At 39.3% G+C, this 24,744-nt stretch overlaps 1 protein-coding gene across 1 annotated transcript in view; it reads right to left on the bottom strand.

The window, feature by feature from the left end:
* Positions 1-3,150: 3,150 nt before the first annotated feature.
* samd12 (sterile alpha motif domain containing 12) overlaps positions 3,151-24,744 on the bottom strand; it is a 145,278-nt gene continuing 123,684 nt past the window's right edge. Inside the window, exon 5 of the mRNA XM_067425088.1 lies at positions 3,151-10,421. Within this exon, the coding sequence (XP_067281189.1) occupies positions 10,399-10,421 (23 nt within the window). The 3' untranslated portion in view covers positions 3,151-10,398. The remainder of the gene's footprint in view (positions 10,422-24,744) is intronic.

Below are 24,744 nucleotides of genomic sequence, written 5' to 3'. Positions count from 1 at the left end.
CACAAATTCAAATAAAATCAAAATTTCTTGGCGCTTTTGACATTACAGATCATCATACTATAAGAATATCCTGTAAACGTGTTATTTCCTGTTAGCCCAAAAAGAGCTTTAATTGTAATTAAGCCCCGAGAACGACTCATTGTGTAATGGGCCTATAATAGATGGTGAAAGACCGCCTAGCTCATCATCGCATCGAAACTGTAATGGTACAACATAAGTACCGTGTAATATGCGTTTCATATGCAAATATATCAGCCAATCACAGCAGTGGGCGTTTACACTAAAGACTCACATATTGTTTACTTAATTTCATGCATGTGTAATTTACTTGCAAAATAAAAATACATAACATTTTACTTGTGTTCAGTGCACTGTATATTAATGTAAATCATCTACCGCCAACAATCTGATGTCATCCCAGCACAAGCAGCCCGTCTGAAAGGCCAGATTTGAAAAACAAATGAGTTATATGCAGTGCGAGAAAAATAATGGGCTATAAATAATGTCAGGCGTTGGTGATTCACGGTTGCATGTATGTTGTGGCCCGCGGTGATGCCAGCATGCAGCTTCCCAGAAGGCTCATACTCGTATATATATCGCATAAGTACGCTGTGGACCTGTGAGAGCGAAGGCTGACACATTATATTTGAGTATGCATTTATAGATATACAGAGACTGCTGAATTTTAATAGTCGTGACAGAGATGGTATGAATAAGGGAAGGTGCATGCAAGCATAGGAGAGCAGGAGGGATTTTAAATAGATAGATATGGAAACAGCTCCGAAATAGATATGAGAGGACAGAGCAAGTGCAAATGCAGTCAAGAATATGAGGAGAGAGAGAGAGAGAGAGAGAGAGAGAGAGAGAGAGAGAGAGAGAGAGAGAGAGAGAGAGAGAGAGAGAGAGAGAGAGAGAGAGAGAGAGAGAGAGAGAGAGAGAGAGAGAGAGAGAGAGAGAGAGCGCTGTAAAATGCTGAGAATGTCTCGTGTAGAGTCGCTGGAGAGTACAGAGGGATTGAGCTGGAGTGATGTGCTGTCATATCTCTCCGTCTGTTCATCTCTCACTCTTTCCCACCAGGTACACTGAATCCTTACCGTCAGCACCAGGACAATGTGTGTGTGTGTGTGTGTGTGATGCAGGTCTCACTGCTGCCTCATGTATGTGTGTGTAAGACACAGCCGAGTCGATATCAATCTAGATCAACATCCCGGTGAAAACAGCCACACAACACAACCAGTTTATTAGCTGCACTTCTCTTTCAAAACCCCCTAAAACAACTACATCCCGCCGCTCATCCACTTTCCTGAACTAACTAAAACATGAACTAATAATCAACTGCACTTATAAAGCATTTATTTATCTTTGCTAATGTTAATTTCAACATGTACTAATGCATTATTAAAGTCTTGTTAACATTAGTTAATGCACTGTGATTTTTATGAACTAGCGTTAACAAAGATTATTACACGGCTCTGTGAAATACTTGATTCTGATTGGTCAATCGTGCATTCCAGCGGTGTGTTATTTTCAGATAACACCCGCTCATCCGGGTACTGCGAGTTATCTTGACCGGTTCTACTTCTGTGCTTAACGCTGGCGCCATCTTGTGGCTGTTAAATACTTAAACAGCCGTGGCTACAATGGAAGACTTCAAGGCGGGTTTCCTTTATAAAGTTTTAAATATGGATATTTTTCTTACACAAACGCATCGATTGGAATCAGAAGCTCTATTAACCCATCGGAGTCGTGTGGAGCACGTTATTTGACGGACAGCTGCATTTAATGGACTTCAGAAACAGCTCCAACTACTGCTGGGATTAACGTTAGGCTGGACTTTTTAAATATAACTCTGATTGTATTTGTCTGACAGAAGAATGTCATACACACCTATAATGACTTGAGGGTGAGTAAATCATAGGCTTGGTGTCATTTTTGGCTGAACTAACCCTTTCAGCATTCATTTTCAACATTTAGCAGCAATAGATAAAGGCTTAAAGCAGTCTGGAACTGTTTTTCTTCGCAGAAGCTTTGCGTAAGAGCTAATAAAATATTTAATCTCAAGACTATATTTTGTGTCTAATTTATTTGAGACTAGTAGCCGTGTAATAAGCGGGATAATGTCCACCCAGCCAGTTGTTATCGCAGAATAAACCCCGACAGAGTGACGCTCCGCTTCGCCTCGGGGTCCTGATCACTCTGGAGGGGTTTATTCTGAGATAACAACCGGCTGGGTGGACATTATCCCTTACATAACTAATACTGAACAGATGTGTTGTTCATGGTTAGTTCATGATGTTACTAATACAACCTTATTGTAAAGTGTTACCAATATGATCAATAGCGTCCACTTTTCCCATAAATTTCTCCCAGAGATTTAACAAAACTCTTTGATAAAGGGTTATAATTAATATGAGAAAAATCATAACATTACCAAACTTTGATTTGAAGCAAAAAGGGACCAAGAGGTACAAGACAAAGTGCAATACTTCATTAAGAACTACAATCCCATGAAGCACTGAGATTGACAATCGAATTAAAAACAATGGAGAAATATACTGTATGTTTTAAGTGAATGTAACCAGTTGAGAAAGAAAATGGATGTGTAACAGTGTAATGGATCTGTGCGTCAGCTCTTAAATTGACAGCAGCCTAATATTCACGCAGCCAAATTATAGAATAATAATAAAAATATGTATATGGCAGTGTTTCCCCATGGGATCGATGTCAAAATTGTGAACAGTGAAAATGCTGAGTGGCTAGTAACTTTGGAAAACTATATATATATATATATATAATAGGGCGGAGCTTAAGAGTTCTTGCCGTGTTTTGCTTATTGGAATTTTCTGCACAGCATCATGGGTAATGTAGTTTTTTACCACAAATTCGGCGGTTAAACCATTTAAAAATAAGGGCTTACGAATTCAACAGAAGCAAATACCATCGATTAACAACCTCATAGCACACAGTACGTCTGTCTTTATACATTTTAATAAGTTATCATTAAAAATCCATTTCCTTCTTGAGAAAATTAATGGAGTTTTTACTTCTGAAACAGGCCGCTGCACTTTACTAACTAAGGACACACATGATGCCATAGCAGATCGGTAAAGCATCTTTAATTCTTGGGTTCAATAAGACACAAACAATGGCCTTGTTATAATAATGTTTATTAGAATATTAACATGTTCATGAGTATTAATGAGTAGGCACACTGTATGGAAAGGGGTCTAATAGTTTGGTCTGCATGCCTGCCGAATTCAAAACATCACAAATTAATTAACAAGAACAATAGAAACATGCTCGCATAGTGTCAAAAATAATTTATGGCTGTAAATAATAGTATTCAGATTAATGCTTTATGCATTTACATTGGTGTGTTGGTGTAAGTGAATGCATTAATATATCAATAATATAAGGTATGCATGAAAATAAATAACCTCATATATACTTAGGATTTCTTGTGCAGTTTGAGGCAAACGTTCACTTGATTTGTGCGCAGGTGTGGCGTCGAGTTCAGAACCAACGTGAACAACATCAGTGCATGTGTGCACATTAATAATCACTAAATTCAGCTCCACAGACAAAGGGTTCAACATTATATTATATTATCAAGAGGGAAGTGTATCTAACATCAGTCATGGGAAGTATCTAAAGGCAGATCTCACAAATAAAGGGATGTTTATTCATTAATTATCCTTGAACAATTATGCATTCGTTAGAATTAATTTGTTTTTCCAAGGTCTAGCGTCTCGAAGATCAAAAAGCTCTTGCCTTTTTTGTTTTTCCTTTGTGGGCATTACTTGAAGACTCTAATGAGAACGACTGAATCATTGTTTTTGTTTGTGTGAAAAATTCATATTTTAAAGTATAAGAACTAAGTATCTTTTTCATGTGATAATCAAACACAGTTGTAGAGTATTGTACAGCTCTAGTATATGCTAAAAAATGTAATCTTTAAAAAAAAATAATAATAATAATATTACTACACTGTAAAAAATGTTGGTTTAACCTAAAAAGTAAGTAAACTTGTTGCCTTAAAATGTTGAGTTTATTAAAATAAAAAATTTGAGTTGATACAATGAAGGAAATTTGTTTAATAAATAGAAACTCAAAATATTATTGTATCTGAATCACATACAAAATTTGATAAATCATGAAAATAGCACAATTTGGCTGCGTCTTCACAAATAAAACACACAATTACCCAATATGCTTACAACATCTTTTAATAATATTTGAATAAAGGTTGTCGATTCTCAAAAAATGTTAATTGTATTAACTAAACATTTTAATTACAATGAACTCAATATTTTAAGGCAACCAGGTAACTTATATTTTTTTATATATTTTTTTTCCAGTGTATGCACTTTTCTTATAAAATAATAAGGTGAACTAAGACTTGACAGTATGATGCTATTGAGTTTTTGCTGACGATTTTAAATGGACTTACCCCAACTCTGTGGGTAATGTACCATGAGATGGTCTCATAAAGTTCAAATCAAACACAACCCCCTCGTGGGTGAACATCACACCGTCTAATAATCTAATCCACATGAAAAGAAGTAAAACTCTCCGTTTAGAGCTGATTTAGAGTTGCTAATTTAATTTCTCACTTTCGTGGCTCGCCATTCTGAGCAAAAATGAACCACACATTCTCCAGTGATATCTATACTAGTTTAGCAGCTATAAAACCAATAACCATTTCGGTTTTCATCCTCTCAGCCCTTCACAAGTTCCCTCGGTCATCAAAAGCCCTCTCAAAGGTATAAAAAAAACACCAAGGGCCCACAAAGGCATGAAATGGTAGCTAGTTTTTTTTAATTGGAACATGCTTTTCCCCAGATTCCCAGTATTGACTCCATCCTGTGAGCCAGACAACAGCCAATATGAGATCTAATCGACAAGGTTTAATCGATAACACTCAATTTTTGGATCTCATTGCAATCTAAAGCGTCTTGTAAGGCAAAGCTTCCATCATAGGCATGGCCGGACGCCACAATTGGCCATATGTAACCTATTACCGTGGCCCTCAAAACAACCCGAGCCGCGCTGGTTAATCAATGGCGGGTCTGCGCTGTCACAGATCTTAGTTTGGCTACTGTGTTGGCGCCTTCACTGGAAAAAATGCTCTTCTTAACTAGTAATTTTGTCTTGTTTCCAGTCTAAATATCTAACAATTCTTAATCAAGATGCATTTACTATATAAGTAAAACGACATGAGATATTGTGTAGCGACATTTAGAAGTGAGTTTTTGCTTAAAACAGGCAAAATGATCTGCCAATGGGGTGAGAAAAATACGGAAGTCCTGAACTGCAAAGTAAAAAAAAAAACCTGTAAAAAAATAAAAATAAAATCTATAATTTCGAGATTAAAGTCGAAATATTTCGAGAATAAAGTCGAAATTACACACGCAGCCTCATTGATGTTACAGCCCTGTGCCAGCCGCCAGTGTAGATTTGAACAGGGGGCCGAAAACTTTCATCATAAAAAAAAATGATTTCATAGATGTGATTTCCTGCATTATGGTGCGTTTTAGGCCATATCCCTTTCCTATACCAAAAAAGACCTCAAACCAGTCAATAGTCTAATAAAAAGGCTATATTCATTTAACTGCCATAATCAACAGTTTCACAGATAATGATAATGAACAAGTTGCATGTTTTATGTTATGCTCCGTCCTCCGTGTCCAGACAGAAAAAGTGCCGTTTACTAAACGATTGATTGGGCCAGACAAAATTAAAGAAATCACTAAATTTACCGTGGCTATAGAGTAGGGGAAAGACGCATGTCATCAAGTTTTGACACATTTCGAGCATAGGTTCGAATCCGGCTTTAGCCACACTCGCATATCAGATCGGAAAGATCCATCACATATCAGATCGGAAAATTTATTTTCAATAAGAAAGAGAACTTATTAGAAAAGCGTTAACATGTGTTTAATAATACGTTTCTTAATAAGTTTCTCGGTTAATTGGTAGTCAAGGTAAACAGACATGTGCTGAATTAGAGACGATAAAAAGTGAGTGGGTCCAATTCATTGTTCTTAAAAAGTGGGTGGGTCTTGTCCCACACACACACAATGGTTCCGACGCCCATGCTGAGAAGTGTTTTCGCCTGCAAAGTATATTCCGGCGCAGTATATTTTGTAACGTCCTAAGAAGACATATTCCATGTTGGTAGATAACATTTTTTGTGCTGTAAAATTTCCTTTTGAAATCCTAGATAAAAGTAAAAAGCAACTATTATCCATGTCAGAAGCAGTTAGACTTCCAGCGCAGATCTATACAAAAAAAAAAAAAAAACTTTATTCTCCAAACGTGTCGACTTTATTCTCCAAACGTGTCGACTTTATTCTCCAAACGTGTCGACTTTATTCTCCAAACGTGTCGACTTTATTCTCCAAACGTGTCGACTTTATTCTCCAAACGTGTCGACTTTATTCTCCAAACGTGTCGACTTTATTCTCCAAACGTGTCGACTTTATTCTCCAAACGTGTCGACTTTATTCTCCAAACGTGTCGACTTTATTCTCCAAACGTGTCGACTTTATTCTCCAAACGTGTCGACTTTATTCTCCAAACGTGTCGACTTTATTCTCCAAACGTGTCGACTTTATTCTCCAAACGTGTCGACTTTATTCTCCAAACGTGTCGACTTTATTCTCCAAACGTGTCGACTTTATTCTCCAAACGTGTCGACTTTATTCTCCAAACGTGTCGACTTTATTCTCCAAACGTGTCGACTTTATTCTCGAAATTATAGATTTTTTTTTTTTTTTTACTTTGATGTTCAGGGCTTCCGTAGAAAAATAATCTTGTTTCTGATTGAAAACTTGTTTCTTGCTTCCGTCCCAAACAGAAATAAGATTATTTTTCTCACCCCATTGGCAGACAATTTGACCTGTTTTAAGCAAAAACTCCCCCAGAAACTCTTTTTCCCCCAGAATACAAGAAAAAAACCCATTTAATGTTACGTATCTAGTAAATGCATCTTGATTTAAGAATATTTAGATATTTGGACTGGAAACAAGAAAAAAATAGTAAATCATTTTTTTGCAGTGTTTGAGGAAGGTGTGTGATATTGAGGAAGGTGTGTGATATTGCGGAGTCGTGCTACAATTGTGGTGAGAAGCCTTGTTGACGCCTGAGGCTTTTGGTTTGATACAAAGGTGACAATGATCAAAGGGTACAAAGACACAGTTCATTTCATTCAGAACTTCCATGTGCTTCCAAGTTAAAAAGGTAACAGTGAATGGCCATGTCGTATTAACAGTGATGCCTTTGTGAGGATCTCTATTCAAAAAGATACAGTGAATGGGAAGTTATAGTGACAGTCCTCTGTTCTCCAAAATAATGCTCAGTCTCGTTTATACACTTTTTAATAATGCCGTTCCATCCTTTCCTCGTCTTTCCCAATGGCAGGGTGAGACTGTCATCTAATTTTCCCCTTCTTTTCCAAAAAAGAAAGAATCGTCTTCCGTTTCTGATTCTATGCAGTTTCACAGCTCCGAGCTCAGTTGCTTCATCCTTCCTTCTAATTGAATTCCACCATGAGTTGGCCAAGATTGGCTCCGGATCATAAGATGAGGGTATAATGCATTTGGTCCGGCGATGAAAGGAGGATTTTAAAGAGACCTGGTCACAGTGCACTTCAGTCAAAGGGATACACTGCAAAAAAATGCTTTTCTTTCTTAGTATTTTTGTCTTGTTTCTAGTCTAAACATTTTACATTAAGAAACATTTACTAGACAAGTCAAAATTATTGTCTTTCTTTGGGAAAAAACTCACAATTAACCCTCTGGGGTTCTTCATTTATGGGTCACACTCAGGACCTTCGGGTCTAAAAGGACCCGGAGGTCGGGAATAAAAAAAAAAAAAAATTGAGTAAAATCAATGAAATATATTTTTGTTCAATAATATTTTTTCTTTTCTTTTTTGGTGTTTTGAGATAATTTTATGATTTATAAATAATATTTATGCAATAATTATGACCCATTTTTTCCCATTGAATATAATAGAATTTTATTTTATTTTTTTTTCCTTTTTTTATTAAAGCTGTATTTCATTTTAGAGTCAAGCCTAGGCCTCATGAAAGCATTTTTTTTATTTGATTGGTGCCATCTGGTGGACACAGTGAGCATTTTTATCACGCAATAGCACATTTTTACCACTAGAGTGCATTACAGAACCTGTGTGTGTGTGTGTGTGTGTGTGTGTGTGTGTGTGTGTGTGAGTTTTTGTTTGTCTGTTTTGCACTCTTGATGTTTTAGAGATTCACCCCTTCACTGTTGAGTCCTTTTTTTCTGCATCCTGGCTGATTTGTAGATTATATGCACAAAAAACTCTGTATTTTCATATTTTTGCCAATTTCCCATTCATTTCCTATGGGGGTCTTTTTTGACCCGAAGGCCCCGAGTGTGACTATTTTTTTTACGACCACTTAGACTTTTCCAATCCTGTCCCCAATTTTTTTTTCTGTCCATATACCAAGTACCAATACCCTCACCAAGTTTCGTACCATTCAGATGAAGCTACGATTTTTAACATTTCTTTCAAAAAAAAATTCGGGTCAGAAATGACCGAAGAACCCCAGAGGGTTAAGAGAGTTTTGCTGAAAATAAGATGAATAATCTGCCAATGGGGTGAGAAAAATAGTCTTAATTCAAACAGAAACAAGATTATTTTACTCCCACTGGCAGATTATTTATCTTATTTTAAGCAAAAACTCTCTTAATTGTGAGTTATTACTGCCCAAAACAAGACAATAATTTTTACTTGTCTAGTAAATGTTTCTTAATGTAAGATTTTTAGATGTTTAGACTAGAAACAAGACAAAAACACTAAATGAGAAAAGCATTTCGCAGTGTATGTAATAACGCCATCTCTCGCTTTTGATGGATGGCGAGGGAATTCAAGCTGGGGGACATACAGAGACAGACAGACAACTAACCACAGACATCTTACATTATACAAAGAGACGGAAGACGCAAGAAAGAGGAAGAGACGTGTAGTATTCAGACGTGCAAAGGGTGGAGTCCTCATGTCACTATTGTGGATTTACATGTGAAGAGATAGCTAAAAAACTGGCTGGATAGCATGTTTATCTATCTAGACAGCTACAAGCTACATAGCTAGGCCTAGTTAGCTATCCAGATAAACATGCTAGCTATACAGATAGCCATTTAGCAATCATGGATGGATAGATAGACAGACAGCTATATAGCTATTCGCTAGGTAGCTACTTATATAGATAGTTAGCTAGCTAGAATGCTAGACAGACTGATATCTAATTTAACTAGATAACAGTTAGCTAGCTAGATAGAGAAAGCAGATAGATTGATATCTAATCAACTAGATAACTATATAGATAGTTATATAATCAATGTTATCTAGCAAGCTAAATAGATAGACAGATATAAATCTGTAGATAATTAGCTAGATAGCTACCCATATCGATAGCTAGCTAGATAGATAAAGCTATATAGATAGCTAATTAGCTAGATAACGAGCAATAATGCTAGGTAGCCTGATATATTGATATCTAATTAACTATTTAACAACTAAATATATAGCTTAATAGTTAGCTAGATGTTGGCCAGTTAGCTAGATAGAATCATCTATAGCTAATTAGCTAGATGTTAACCACCTAGCTAACGATAGATAAATCTACAGCTAATTGGCTAGATAGCTACCTATATAGATAGCTAGATAGTTAGCAATATGTTAGCCAGCTAGCTAGATCGACAGATAGATTGAAATACAGAAAGATAAATCTATAACTAATTAGCTAGATAGCTACACATAAGATAGTTAGCTAGCTAGCTAGCTAGACATAGATAAACCTATATAGATAACTAATTAGCAAGCTAGCTAGAATGCTAGATAGACTGATTTCTAATAAGCTAAATAACAACTATATAGATAGCTAGATAGTTGGCGATAGTTAGCTAGATGTTAGCTAACTAGAAAGAGATATAAATCTACAGCTAAGTAGCTAGATAGTTATCTATACAGATTAGATAGTTAGCTAGAATGCTAGATAGACAGATAAATTGATAGACAAAGCCATATAGATAGCTAGATAATGATAGACGTATGCTAACAGGCTGTGTACTGGCAGGAAGAGAGGATAAAGTGCTACACTTCAGGATTACATACAACAAACAACACAATTCAGCAGCAAGTCTTTCACACTGTCCAAAAGTGAACATCAATCGTCCAGACGGTTCTTGGAGGTTGTGTATGCGAATATGCTGTAAAGAGCTACTGAAGATCAGTCGGATCCATTTCAGGATAGTTTTGATCAGAGGGAGGAGGTATAGATCTGCGTTAAAGAAAGGAAGACCGCGGGGCTGCAAGATGGACGCCGTGGAAGATGGACCAGTGGATGATCTCGAGTTACGGCGAACTCTCCAGAGAGGCTGAAAACACACACACACACAGAGAGAGAAAAGACAAACATGAGACACAAACAACAGAGAGGAAATTAATAAAGAGAAATTATAGAGGAGAGGACAGCCAGAATAAATAAGATATCTTTAATGCAATACTTGACCAAAATATGTGGACATCCCCTTTAATTAACGGTTTGGCTAGACTCCCTAACTCCAGTGAAGAGTCTGCTCAGTTCACTGACACAGCAAGGTCAATAAATAAACGCTTTATAGAGTCTGGAGTGAAGAAAATAAAGGGCCGACTGCACCAGCCGGACGTGAAAAAGCCATCCGATAAATATTTACAAACTAAAATATGAGCAGCCGCAACTACACTGTAAAAAATATTGTTGGTTTAACCTAAAAAAGTAAGTAACCTGGTTGCCTAAAAATTTTGAGTTTATTAAAATGAAAAATTTGAGTTGATACAATGAAGGAAATTAGTTTAATAAATAGAAACTCAAAATATTATTGTATCTGAACCACATAAAAAATGTGATAAATCATGAAAATAGCACTATTTGGCTGCGTCATCAGAAATAAAACACACAATTACCCAATATGCTTACACAATCCTTTAATAATATTTGGATAAAGTTGATCGATTCTCAAAAATTCATTGTATTAACTAACATTTTTAATATCCATGCACTGTAAAAAATTATTTAGAAAAAAAGCTCATTGAAATAATTTTTTTTTTTAGTTAATACAATGAACATTTTTTGAGATTCGACAACCTTTATTAAAATATTATTAAAACATTTTTTAAACATATTGGGTAATTGTGTTTTATTTGTGACGACGCAGCCAAATTGTGCTATTTTCATGATTTGTCAATTTTTTTTATGTGGTTCAGATACAATAATATTTTGAGTTTCTACATATTTAACAAATTTCCTTCGTTGTATCAACTCAAATTTTTTATTTCAATAAACTCAAAATTAAGGCAACCAGGTTACTTACTTTTTTAAGTTAAACCAACAAAAAACCACCAAACATTTTTACAGTGTGGACTCAAAATTAAGGCAACCAGGTAAATTATTTTTTTTAACAAATGTTTACAGTGTGAATATTATTATCTTATCAGTATTATTATTATTATTATTTTTTTACAGAAACACTAAATAACCAACCATGTCTAAAGCAGCACCACCAGTTCTACGTTCAGTTAAAATAACAAATATGCATTCATACATTTTCATTCGCACATGATTACTACATTTAAGTTAAAATTACTTACTTTCTATCATTAAATCCTTATTAGCATTTTTATTTTGTAATATGAAGACATGGTTGGGATTATTGCTTTTGCTTTCTGCACTCATGCCCACTTAGTTGAATAAAAATCCAAAATGTAGTTTTTGTTAGGTCTGAAAGCCAGCTTAATGCACACATTAAATCCTATGTAAATCATCTAATGCAAACTTGTATAAACACTGGCACACACATGCACGCACACAGGCACGCACACACACACACTGCCCCTAAACCTACCCATCACAGGAAACATTCTGCATTTTTACTTTCTGATAAAAACTCCTCCTGTGTGATTTATAAGCCTTTTGTAAAGTGGGGCCATGGGTAATGTCCTCATATTTCACCCTCTCCTGTAATACCTGTGTCATACCCATGGCATTTTACACATTTGTGTCCTGATATTTCACAAAAACATGCCCCACAGTCCCGCCCGCTGAAATGTTTTTCTCTCCCGTCCCAATCACGTGATTAATAGTGATTTTCTTTTCCATGGGATTCCCAGAAAAAATGTCAGCCGCTCTCCCCTGTAGCCAAAAGCTTGGGGGTACTAAATATACATTTATCGTCATCGCAATAAATACCAGAAAATATTGTGATATGTTTTTTAAGTCCATATCGCCCATTCCTAATGTCCAGATGGAAGAGACCCTTAAAGATACAGAGTGGAAGGGAAAAAAGAGGAGAGAAAGAAAACAAAACGGTGGTGAATCGATAGCTCTCAGAATATCTCTGAGAAGCTCATCTGACCTTTAGGAGAGAAAGAGAGAGAGAAAAAGGAAGCCAAAAGTATGATACCCATCACGATTTAACTGACATATGACATCTGTGACATTCAGATGGTAGTACGAGTATGAATTCACCATAAAATATCCTTATGTGAATCATGTTGTGATATAGCGTGTATTAAGCATTCACACAAACGCTACACAAACAGTCCGAGAACACACTGGCTGCTGGCTACAGAGCATTTGAAATTCATTATCATGGGGTAGCCTGACAAGCTGTCAAAGCGGCGTACACAGGCTCTCCATCCCAAACAGCCGCGTACGGGCTGTTGTTGAGAAAAGGGGGAGTGGGATGCGGCTCTGGAGGTTCGGCGGAACGATAAAGCCGCTCGTTTTTTGTTTTTGTTTGTTGCAAATCAAGGTCAGGAATTTTCCTTCAATTTGCCAAGGACTGCTGACATGCTGCAGGGAGACAGGTACATATTTAGACTCACAGTGGAACACACACGCCAAATACACACACACACACACACACACACTCATCTCGACATCCCTCCAGTAAAAGGGTGCTGCTCTACAGCCAACAACGTCATAGAAAAAAACGGAAGAAATGCATGTACAGTACAGATATCTTCACTAACCATGGTAATACCATGGATTTTATGGACAATTATGCCATTTTTATTATTATTATAATAATATTTAGTAAAAATACAGCTCTTATTAGTTGTTAAAAGTGTACTAATTACTTACTATTTAATCTAATATCAAGGAAGAAATAAAATATTTTGTGGCATAAGGTGAAGTTGAGGCTGGGTGGCGTGTCTGGAGCAGCAGGGGGCGGGTCTGGGCCAGCAGAGGGCGGGGCAGGGTAAGCATGGGGCGGGTCTAGGTCATCAGGGGGCGGGGCAGGGTAAGCATGGGGCGGGGCTGGAGCAGAAGGGGCTGGGTATGGTCAGCAGGGGGCCGGGCTGGAGCAGCAGGGGGTGGGTCTGGTCAGCAGGGGGCGGGGCAGGGTAAGCATGGTGCGGGGCTGGAGCAGCAGGGGTAGGGTCTGGTCAGCAGGGGGCCGGGCTGGAGCAGCAGGGGGTGGGTCTGGTCAGCAGGGGGCCGGGCTGGAGCAGCAGGGGGTGGGTCTGGTCAGCAGGGGGCGGGGCAGGGTAAGCATGGTGCGGGGCTGGAGCAGCAGGGGGTGGGTCTGGTCAGCAGGGGGCGGGGCAGGGTAAGCATGGGGCGGGGGCTGGTTCATTAGGGGGCAGGGCACATTCAGTACAACATGAGAGAATAGAGGTTCGAACCGTGGGTGGGTATCACGGTTTTTCGGTTTGGTTTGAATATCGTTACACCCCTAAAATTGGGTTTTTGCACACTACTCAAAGGTACCCCAACCCACAGAAAACTTTCTGCATTTTTACAATAAAACAACATCAACAAGAACATCAGCAAAAGAAGGTTTCTAGTCAGGATTAGCTCACAAATGTATTCCCAAAATATGATTCAGTAGGTAAACACACATTTGTGGACATTTACCACTTTATTCTTGAGTAGCCAGAATGTAAATACCAAGAACTGAATATGGCAACCATTCATAGTACATAATAATAATAATGATGATAATAATATTTTATTTTTATTGCACTTTACATTTGGAACAAATCATGTTATGTTATTTCTTTGTAAGGGGTTTTAAATGTAATTGTAGAGCATGCACTCTTAATTTGTTTCAAACATGGCTTTTCTTCTGCTGAAAATTTGCCACTGGATGTCTGAGACTAGAACAATATCACTGTATCACAATTTGTTCCTTTAACGGAACAAGAGCTGAGGATTATACAATAAAAAAAAAACCCACTGCAAATGAGTCATTGCACTCTAAAAACTGCTGGGTTAAAAACAACCCAGGTTGGGTTGAAAATGAACAAACCCAGAAAATGGGTTGTTTGAATGGGTCCATTCACTGGGTTCAAACAACCAAATGTCTGAGTTTGTCCATTTTCAACCCAACCTGGGTTGTTTTTAACCCAGCATTTTTTTTTAGAGTGTACCGTTTTCTGTTCTTTTGATTCTCTTCTCTCTGATTAATTATCACTGGCTGAATGTGACAGCGGGAGAACTGTACCGAGGACTCGCTCCCTCCCTGTTCAACTGTGAAACAATGGGATCCGCTCAGGCTGTGGATTTCTCCACGCAAAAACCTGCAGTTTGGACCACGAATGCTTTGAACGCCAAACAAATGAACAAATGTTCGTCAACGCAGCCTTGATGTGATGTATGGCACATTGAATGGCTGAAAAGATAGCATTAGATCGTTTTCCATCTCTGAAATATAGATCGGATTCAAAAACATCACAGTTGAGCGGCCATGAGAATGGTGCTAGAGAGAGAGGAGAGAAAGAGAAAGAAAAATGGAGCGCCAGGAATCCTGGAAAGCTCAAGAGTAACAGAAGCTGGAGGCAACCTATGCATTCATAATGAGTTCTTACCAGTGTTATTGAATCAGAGCACAACCCTCGCCTGCCTCAACACCAGATTCTCTTCCTTTCCTCAGAGAGTGTGCAGCTCCACCAAAAACTGACAGCGCTTCCCTTTGTAGTACAACCGAGATTAGTTCTGATCGGACAACTGGAAGGGCTCTACGAGATCTTACATGCACAACTTCTGTTTCGGCAAATGACCCGAGGCAATAATGCACACACACACACACACACACACACACACACACACACACACACACACACACACACACACACACACACACACACACACACACACACACACACACACACACACACACACACACACACACACACACACACACACACACACACACACACACACACACATTTAGCCAAGCCCCTGACTCATAGATTAACTCCATAATAAAGGAATTACCAACAGGCTTTGAGCATGAAAGCCGGCATTTGTGTAAAAGGTTGCCAGCCACCACTGGTGGTCATTTTAACAAAAGTTTCATGGCCACCAGAATATTTTGTTACATGAATATCTCAACATGCAATATATCAAAAGAAAGAGCGGACCCTCTGCTGTTAAACTTTGTTTTATTCTAGCTTCATGCATTCGTTTTTTATCAACACTTGAATGTGGGTGTGATTCATAAAAAACATTTTAAGCAAAAAGCTGTAAAAAAAACTTTTTTGTCATGACTCTATGAGCGCTGATCAAAACACAGATGGAGTCCATCAACACCCCTAAAGCTTCAGTCCTATTGCTCGTCCTGCGTCGACATTTCATTCAGTAACATTAGGCCGTTTTAATTTATATGCTGTCTAAATTGTCCCTATTAATGTGTTTTAAATATGACCTATGCACCGTATCCATCAAATACACAGTGTATATACTCTCAAAAGTAAGTCTCGCAAACAAAGAATTGAAATTAAGAATTAAAACGAATCCCAATCCGCTTCTTTGTGACATTAAGACGGAACATTAGCATACTGCCCATGTTTTCAACCTCGCTTGGTATTTTGATATAATTCCCACTCGCGCAGCTAAATAAATGCGGCCACTGATTCGTCCGTGACACATTACACCGAGCTAAACTCGGACGTACTGGATGACAGAACTAAGTAGGGTTGGCACGGTTCACAAAACCCACGGTTCGGTTTGTATCACGGTTTTAAAGGATACTCCACCGCTTTTTCATATTAAACTATGTTATTCCCTTAACTAAGACGAGTTGACACACAGCTCTCTCGTCTCAGTGCGTGCTCTAAATCGCTCTGACGAGCGGTGACGATCTGATAGCATTTAGCTTAGCCCACTAGGGTTAGGGTAAGTCAAAACTGACTGGGTCATCTGACCAATCACATCTGACTGGGTCATCTGACCAATCACATCTGACTGGGTCATCTGACCAATCACAACTGACTGGGTCATCTGACCAATCACAACTGACTGGGTCATCTGACCAATCACAACTGACTGGGTCATCTGACCACTCACACCTGGCTAGGTCACAACTGACTGGGTCATCTGACCAATCACATCTGACTGGGTCATCTGACCAATCATAACTGGCTAGGTCACAACTGGCTGGGTCATCTGACCAATCACATCTGACTGGGTCATCTGACCAATCACAACTGACTGGGTCATCTGACCACTCACAACTGGCTAGGTCACAACTGACTGGGTCATCTGACCAATCACATCTGACTGGGTCATCTGACCAATCACATCTGACTGGGTCATCTGACCAATCACAACTGACTGGGTCATCTGACCAATCACAACTGACTGGGTCATCTGACCACTCACACCTGGCTAGGTCACAACTGACTGGGTCATCTGACCAATCACATCTGACTGGGTCATCTGACCAATCATAACTGGCTGGGTCGTCTGACCATCTGAACAATCACAACTGGCTGGGTCAACTGACCAATCACATCTGACTGGGTCATCTAACCACTCACAACTGGCTAGGTCACAACTGGCTGGGTCATCTGACCAATCACATCTGACTGGGTCATCTGACCAATCACTGCAGATTAGCATCACGCAAAGGAGGGGTTTGAAAAAAATTAATTGTTGAGCGAATCCTTTGGGAGTCGTTGCATAAATAAGGTAAAAATAAATGCATATTATAAGACAATGACCTTGCATGCATATAAACCTGTTGTTGGGGACTCCCAAAACAAAAAAACAGGAACCTTTCAAATGCCATCATAGAGGCACTTTAATGTTGTTGATCGCATTATTTTACATATGCATCTGCTTACATATATCACTTGTTTCTGTTTCTTCTTCACCTGTGTTTTGAGCAGGAGATTCTGTCCTATTTCAGAAGATGCGGCCCCAACCAGATAACAGTGAAAACTCGGAAAGCTCCGGGAAAGAGTTAACATCGAATACTGTATACATATAACGAATAATAACGTTATCACTTCGACCTCAAAATGTCATCCGGGGTTCATTTTCAAGAGACTCACATTTGATAAATGTATGTCTGCGTGACTAGTTACACACTAATGCAGCATCTGTTCTGTTCACGCGTATATATTTTCGTCCACAGGTCCCATCTGTCACACTGTACCCTAGTATAGTTCTGCCTGCGAGGGAAAAACATCTACAGACTAGCACATTTACAGTAAGCACAACATGCTCGATGCATTCTTCCAAAGACTTAAATAGGTCGTCCTGCTCTGCTGCGGCTTATAAGTATCTTCTTCTTTCTGCCCTGATTTCCACCAACAAACAAAAGATCACTGTATCTGAGGTGAAATAAATGGGTCTATTTATGTAGGCATTTGCTGTGTTGTGCCTGAGCATCTCATGCCTTTACTCCTCTCGCCTGCACAGCAGCATCCTATCATTTGCAGTGAAGGCTGGAGAATTATGAACAATAGAGATTGTTGTTTATGTGGTTTAGATACAATATTATTTTGAGTTTCTATTTTATTAAACCAATTTCCTTCATTGTATCAACTCAAATTTTTAATTTCAATAAACTCGCAGTTTTAAGGCAACCAGGTTACTTAATTTTTTAAGTTAAACCAACATTTTTTTTTTTACAGTGATGGTGTAGATTTGTTGTGAATCTCCCATTCCAGCACATCCCAAAACGCTGCTCTATTGGATTAAGATCTGGTGACTGCGGAGGCCATTTGGGTTTAGTGAACTCATGAAACCAGACTGAGATGATTTGAGCTTTAAGACATGTGAGTTATCCATCAGAAGATGGTCATAAAGGGATGGACATTGTCTGCAACAATACCCAGGTAGGCTGTGGCGTTTAAATGATGGTACTAAGAGGTCCAAAGTGTGCCAAGAACACAAGGCAGGATGTATCCACGCTTGCATGCTCTTTACGCCAAATTCTGACGGCAACACTTTACACTAATATGCATTAATTCATGCTTAACTAATGCACAAATACACTGAAAAAAATATTTTACAAAAGTTAGCTGGTTGCCTTGAAATTTGAGTTCATTAAAATTAAAAAGTTGAGTTAATACAATGAACATTTTTGTGAACCGAAAACCTTTATTTAAATATTATTAAAATATTTTTTAAGCATATTGGGGAATTGTGTTTTTTTTCTTTTTGTGATGATGATGCAGTGAAACATGCCAAATAGTGCTATTTAAATGATGTATCACATTTTTAATGTGGTTAAGATACTATAATATTTTGAGTTTCTATTTATTCAACTAATTACCTTCATTGTTTCAACTCAAATTTTTTATTTCAATAAACCCAATTTTAAGGCAACCAGGTTACTTACTTTTTTAAGTTAAACCAACAAATTTTTTTACAGTGTAATTATGAGTTAATGTATGACTCATGAAGAACGCCTCTCTTTTTTGTGATTAAACAGTCAAATAAACACATGATACATTCAAAATGTTGGTCTTGGTGAGTATTCACGTAAGCACAGTCAGTTCTGTTTTAAGTGTAATGGATCCGTGCGTCAGCTCTTAAAGTGACAGCAGCCCAATAAACCTACTGCCAAATTATGAGATCATTTTAAAATATCTCTATGGCTGTTTTTCCCCATGGTATTGATGTCAAAATTGTGGCCAGTGAAAATGCTGAGTGGCTAGTAACTTTGGAAAACCACTAGCACAGTGGCTGGAGAAGAGAAAAGCTCATGTCAAGCCATGCTGTGCGAATTGTAGCCTCCGTTTGCTGTTCTCAGTGACAGGAGTGACACCAGTGCTTCAAGATTAGGCATGTTGTGCGCTCTTCTGCAGACCTCAGTCGAAACAAGTGCTTATTTGAGTTAATGTTGCCTTTCTATCAGCTCTAACCAGTCTGGACATTCTGCTCTAACCTCTGACATTAACAAGGCACTTTCACCCACAGAACTGCCACACAATGGATATTTTCTCTTTTTTTCAGACCATTCTCTGTAAACCCAGAGATGATTGTACATAAAAATCCCAGTAGATCAGCAGTTTTTGAAATACTCAGACCAACAACCATGTCAAAGTCACTTAAATCACCTTTCTTCCCCATTCTGATGCTCGGTTTGAACTTCAGCAGATCATCTTGACCATGTCTACAAGCCTAATGCTGCCTTCACGTGCTATCGGAAGTTTCCTACTTACCACTTCAGAAGTCGTGATTACGAGCTTGTTGTGTTCAGGTGCTTTGTTGTCGGAAAGAATGGAGGACGCCAGGTTTATACTTTTGTGCGTCTTTGGAAACCATTTCATAACCATTTCAGTCATTTCCCGGTCCCAGAAAATCACAGAATCACTGGCAAACACAGCAGCACAACACGAAAGCATATCGTTTATAATCACAATCACAATAAAGGCATAATGTAGACAATAAAGGCTGCTTATTACACGGCTCTGTGAAATACTTGATTCTGATTGGTCAATTGTGCATTCCAGCGGTATGTTATTCCCAGATAACAACCGCTCATACGGGTACTATGAGTTATCTTGACCGGCACTACTTCTGTGCTTAACGCTGGCGCCATCTTGTGGCTGTTAAATACTTAAACAGCCGTGGGTTACAATGGAAGACTTCGAGGCGGGTTTCCTTTATAAAGTTTTCAATATGGATATTTTTCTCACACAAACGCATCGATTGGAATCAGAAGGCTCTATTAACCCATCGGAGTCGTGTGGAGCACGTTATTTGACGGACAGCTGCATTTAATGGACTTCAGAAACAGCTCCAACTACTGCTGGGATTAACGTTAGCCTGGACTTTTTAAATATAACTCTGATTGTATTTGTCTGACAGAAGAATGTCATAAACACCTATAATGACCTGAGGGTGAGTAAATCATAGGCTTGGTTTCATTTTTGGGTGAACTAACCCTTTCAGCATTCATTTTCAACATTTAGCAGCAATAGATAAAGGCTTAAAGCAGGCTGGAACTGTTTTTCTTCACGGAAGCTTTGCGTAAGAGCTAATAAAAAATTAAATCTCAAGACAATATTTGGTGTGTAATTTATTTGTGACTAGTAGCCGTGTAATAAGCGGGATAATGTCCACCCAGCCGGTTATCGCAGAATAAACCCCTTCAGAGTGACGCAAGACCCCTCCGCTTCGCATCCTGATCACTCTGGCGGGGTTTATTGAATGAATGAATGAATGAGGCATTTATATAGCGCTTTCAAATGTACAACTGTACACCCAAAGCGCTTCACACTCATGTCAGGGGTCTCTCCTCAACCACCACCATCGCAGTTATTCTGCGATAACAACCGGCTGGGTGGACATTATCCCTTACTTAAAGACTAAAATGGCAATAGCGTTCAGCCATACATGATCCTATTGTATAGCTACTTTCACCACACTATCTAGATAGTCAGCTTGCTCACTATTCTGGAATGATGGTCAACTACATGCGGTTTTCGATGTGTTTAAAATGCACAATATGCTTCAAATGATTATTCATTTATGTAAATATGTACTACTTTAACGACACGACAATGAAATTATTGTGGAAAAAAAACTAATAAAACACCTGCAACTGCAGAAATTCATCTTCCATCCGCCATTTTGAACGGTTATGCCACGCCCATCTCAGGATCTTGGGTATCAAAATTATTTCCGAACTTCCCAGTGGTAAACACGACATCAGAGCGCGCTCATGTGCAATTTTTACCTCGAAAACTCGTATTTACAATAATTCCGATAGAACGTGAAGGCAGCATAAATGCATTGAGTTGCTGCCATGTGATTGGTTAATTAGATAAGCGCATAAACGAGAAGTTGAACAGGTGCACCTAGTAAAGTGAGCGTGTAAATCTTCTCTAAAGTTCCACCAAAACTTTTCCCAAAGACCTCTGTAAATGTTTCAATTAGGGATGCAGGGGCAGTTATGGCTGCTCGCCTTTACCTGACATTGATGAATACCCAAGGACCTGAGCCCACATGAGAATACATTCTCCCTGCCATCGTTAACCTTGTAAAACCAACCTTCAACCGATGATTAACAGCGTGCCATTATCCGCTATTAGATTTCATTAGCAGAGGCTGAATCTTACACAAAAATACAACAAACTCCATGATGGAGGTGCAACAGCCACAAAAGAACTATCAGGGTGAATGACAAAAAACATTGCACTGCAGTTCGTAAGTCAGTGTCATTCTTCTCAGTGCAAACACTAAAGATTGCACCGTATTCACACTGCCTCTGGAAACACTTTTCGTCCATTTATTTACATATATTTACATTGTTTATAATTCATCATTTGTCAAATGATAGAAACGCAATCTAAAAAAATCTTGGGTTATTTTTTCAGTGTTTGGGTAGTTTTTGTGTTACTCAGATCCTGGGTCAGACGTAACAACCCAGTGTTTGGGTAGTTTTTGTGTTACTCAGATCCTGGGTCAGACGTAACAACCCAGTGTTTGGGTAGTTTTTGTGTTACTCAGATCCTGGGTCAGACATAACCCAGTGTTTGGGTAGTTTTTGTGTTACTCAGATCCTGGGTCAGACGTAACAACCCAGTGTTTGGGTAGTTTTTGTTTAACCAGGATCCTGGGTCAGATGTAACAACCCAATGTTTGGGTAGTTTTTGTGTTATTCAGATCCTGGGTCAGACGTAACAACCCAGTGTTTGGGTAGTTTTTGTGTACTCAGATCCTGGGTCAGACGTAACAACCCAGTGTTTGGGTAGTTTTTGTGTTACTCAGATCCTGGGTCAGACGTAACAACCCAGTGTTAAGGTAGTTTTTGTGTTACTCAGATCCTGGGTCAGACGTAACAACCCAGTGTTTGGGTAGTTTTTGTGTTACTCAGATCCTGGGTCAGACGTAACAACCCAGTGTTTGGGTAGTTTTTCTGTTACTCAGATCCCGGGTCAGACGTAACAACCCAGTGTTTGGGTAGTTTTTGTGTTATTCAGATCCTGGGTCAGACGTAACAACCCAGTGTTTGGGTAGTTTTTGTGTACTCAGATCCTGGGTCAGACGTAACAACCCAGTGTTTGGGTAGTTTTTGTGTTACTCAGATCCTGGGTCAGACGTAACAACCCAGTGTTAAGGTAGTTTTTGTGTTACTCAGATCCTGGGTCAGACGTAACAACCCAGTGTTTGGGTAGTTTTTGTGTTACTCAGATCCTGGGTCAGACGTAACAACCCAGTGTTTGGGTAGTTTTTCTGTTACTCAGATCCCGGGTCAGACGTAACAACCCAGTGTTTGGGTAGTTTTTGTGTTACTCAGATCCTGGGTCAGACGTAACAACCCAGTGTTTGGGTAGTTTTTGTATTACTCAGATCCCGAGTCAGACGTAACAACCCAGTGTTTGGGTAGTTTTTCTGTTACTCAGATCCCGGGTCAGACGTAACAACCCAGTGTTTGGGTAGTTTTTGTGTTACTCAGATCCTGGGTCAGACGTGACAACCCAGTGTTTGGGTAGTTTTTGAGTTACTCAGATCCCGGGTCAGACGTAACAACCCAGTGTTTGGGTAGTTTTTGTGCTACTCAGATCCTGGGTCAGACGTAACAACCCAGTGCTTGGGTAGTTTTTGAGTTACTCAGATCCTGGGTCAGTCGTAACAACCCAGTGTTTGGGTAGTTTTTGTGTTACTCAGATCCTGGGTCAGACGTAACAACCCAGTGTTTGGGTAGTTTTTGTGTTACTCAGATCCTGGGTCAGACGTAACAACCCAGTGTTTGGGTAGTTTTTGTGTTACTCAGATCCTGGGTCAGGCGTAACAACCCAGTGTTTGGGTAGTTTTTGTATTACTCAGATCCTGGGTCAGACGTAACAACCCAGTGTTTGGATCGTTTTTGTGTTACTCAGATCCTGGGTCAGACGTGACAACCCAGTGTTTGGGTAGTTTTTGTGTTACTCAGATCCTGGGTCAGACGTAACAACCCAGTGTTTGGGTAGTTTTAGTTGTATTCAGATCCTGGGTCAGACGTAACAACCCAGTGTTTGGGTAGTTTTTGTGTTACTCAGATCCTGGGTCAGACGTAACAACCCAGTGTTTGGGTAGTTTTAGTTGTATTCAGATCCTGGGTCAGACGTAACAACCCAGTGTTTGGGTAGTTTTTGTGTTACTCAGATCCTGGGTCAGACGTAACAACCCAGTGTATAGGTAGTTTTTGTGTTACTCAGATCCTGGGTCAGACGTAACAACCCAGTGTTAAGGTAGTTTTTGTGTTACTCAGATCCTGGGTCAGACGTAACAACCCAGTGTTTGGGTAGTTTTTGTGTTACTCAGATCCTGGGTCAGACGTAACAACCCAGTGTTTGGGTAGTTTTTCTGTTACTCAGATCCCGGGTCAGACGTAACAACCCAGTGTTTGGGTAGTTTTTGTGTTACTCAGATCCTGGGTCAGACGTAACAACCCAGTGTTTGGGTAGTTTTTGTATTACTCAGATCCCGAGTCAGACGTAACAACCCAGTGTTTGGGTAGTTTTTCTGTTACTCAGATCCCGGGTCAGACGTAACAACCCAGTGTTTGGGTAGTTTTTGTGTTACTCAGATCCTGGGTCAGACGTGACAACCCAGTGTTTGGGTAGTTTTTGAGTTACTCAGATCCCGGGTCAGACGTAACAACCCAGTGTTTGGGTAGTTTTTGTGCTACTCAGATCCTGGGTCAGACGTAACAACCCAGTGCTTGGGTAGTTTTTGAGTTACTCAGATCCTGGGTCAGTCGTAACAACCCAGTGTTTGGGTAGTTTTTGTGTTACTCAGATCCTGGGTCAGACGTAACAACCCAGTGTTTGGGTAGTTTTTGTGTTACTCAGATCCTGGGTCAGACGTAACAACCCAGTGTTTGGGTAGTTTTTGTGTTACTCAGATCCTGGGTCAGGCGTAACAACCCAGTGTTTGGGTAGTTTTTGTATTACTCAGATCCTGGGTCAGACGTAACAACCCAGTGTTTGGATCGTTTTTGTGTTACTCAGATCCTGGGTCAGACGTGACAACCCAGTGTTTGGGTAGTTTTTGTGTTACTCAGATCCTGGGTCAGACGTAACAACCCAGTGTTTGGGTAGTTTTAGTTGTATTCAGATCCTGGGTCAGACGTAACAACCCAGTGTTTGGGTAGTTTTTGTGTTACTCAGATCCTGGGTCAGACGTAACAACCCAGTGTTTGGGTAGTTTTAGTTGTATTCAGATCCTGGGTCAGACGTAACAACCCAGTGTTTGGGTAGTTTTTGTGTTACTCAGATCCTGGGTCAGACGTAACAACCCAGTGTATAGGTAGTTTTTGTGTTACTCAGATCCTGGGTCAGACGTAACAACCCAGTGTTTGGGTAGTTTTTGTGTTACTCAGATCCTGGGTCAGACGTAACAACCCAGTGTTTGGGTAGTTTTTGTGTTACTCAGATCCTGGGTCAGACGTAACAACCCAGTGTTTGGGTAGTTTTTGAGTTACTCAG

This window comes from Pseudorasbora parva, chromosome 19, assembly GCF_024679245.1.
Source record: "Pseudorasbora parva isolate DD20220531a chromosome 19, ASM2467924v1, whole genome shotgun sequence".
Classification (NCBI taxonomy): Eukaryota; Metazoa; Chordata; class Actinopteri; order Cypriniformes; family Gobionidae; genus Pseudorasbora; species Pseudorasbora parva.
The sequence above is the reverse complement of the archived record's forward strand: the minus strand, read 5'-3'. Positions and strand labels throughout refer to the sequence as shown.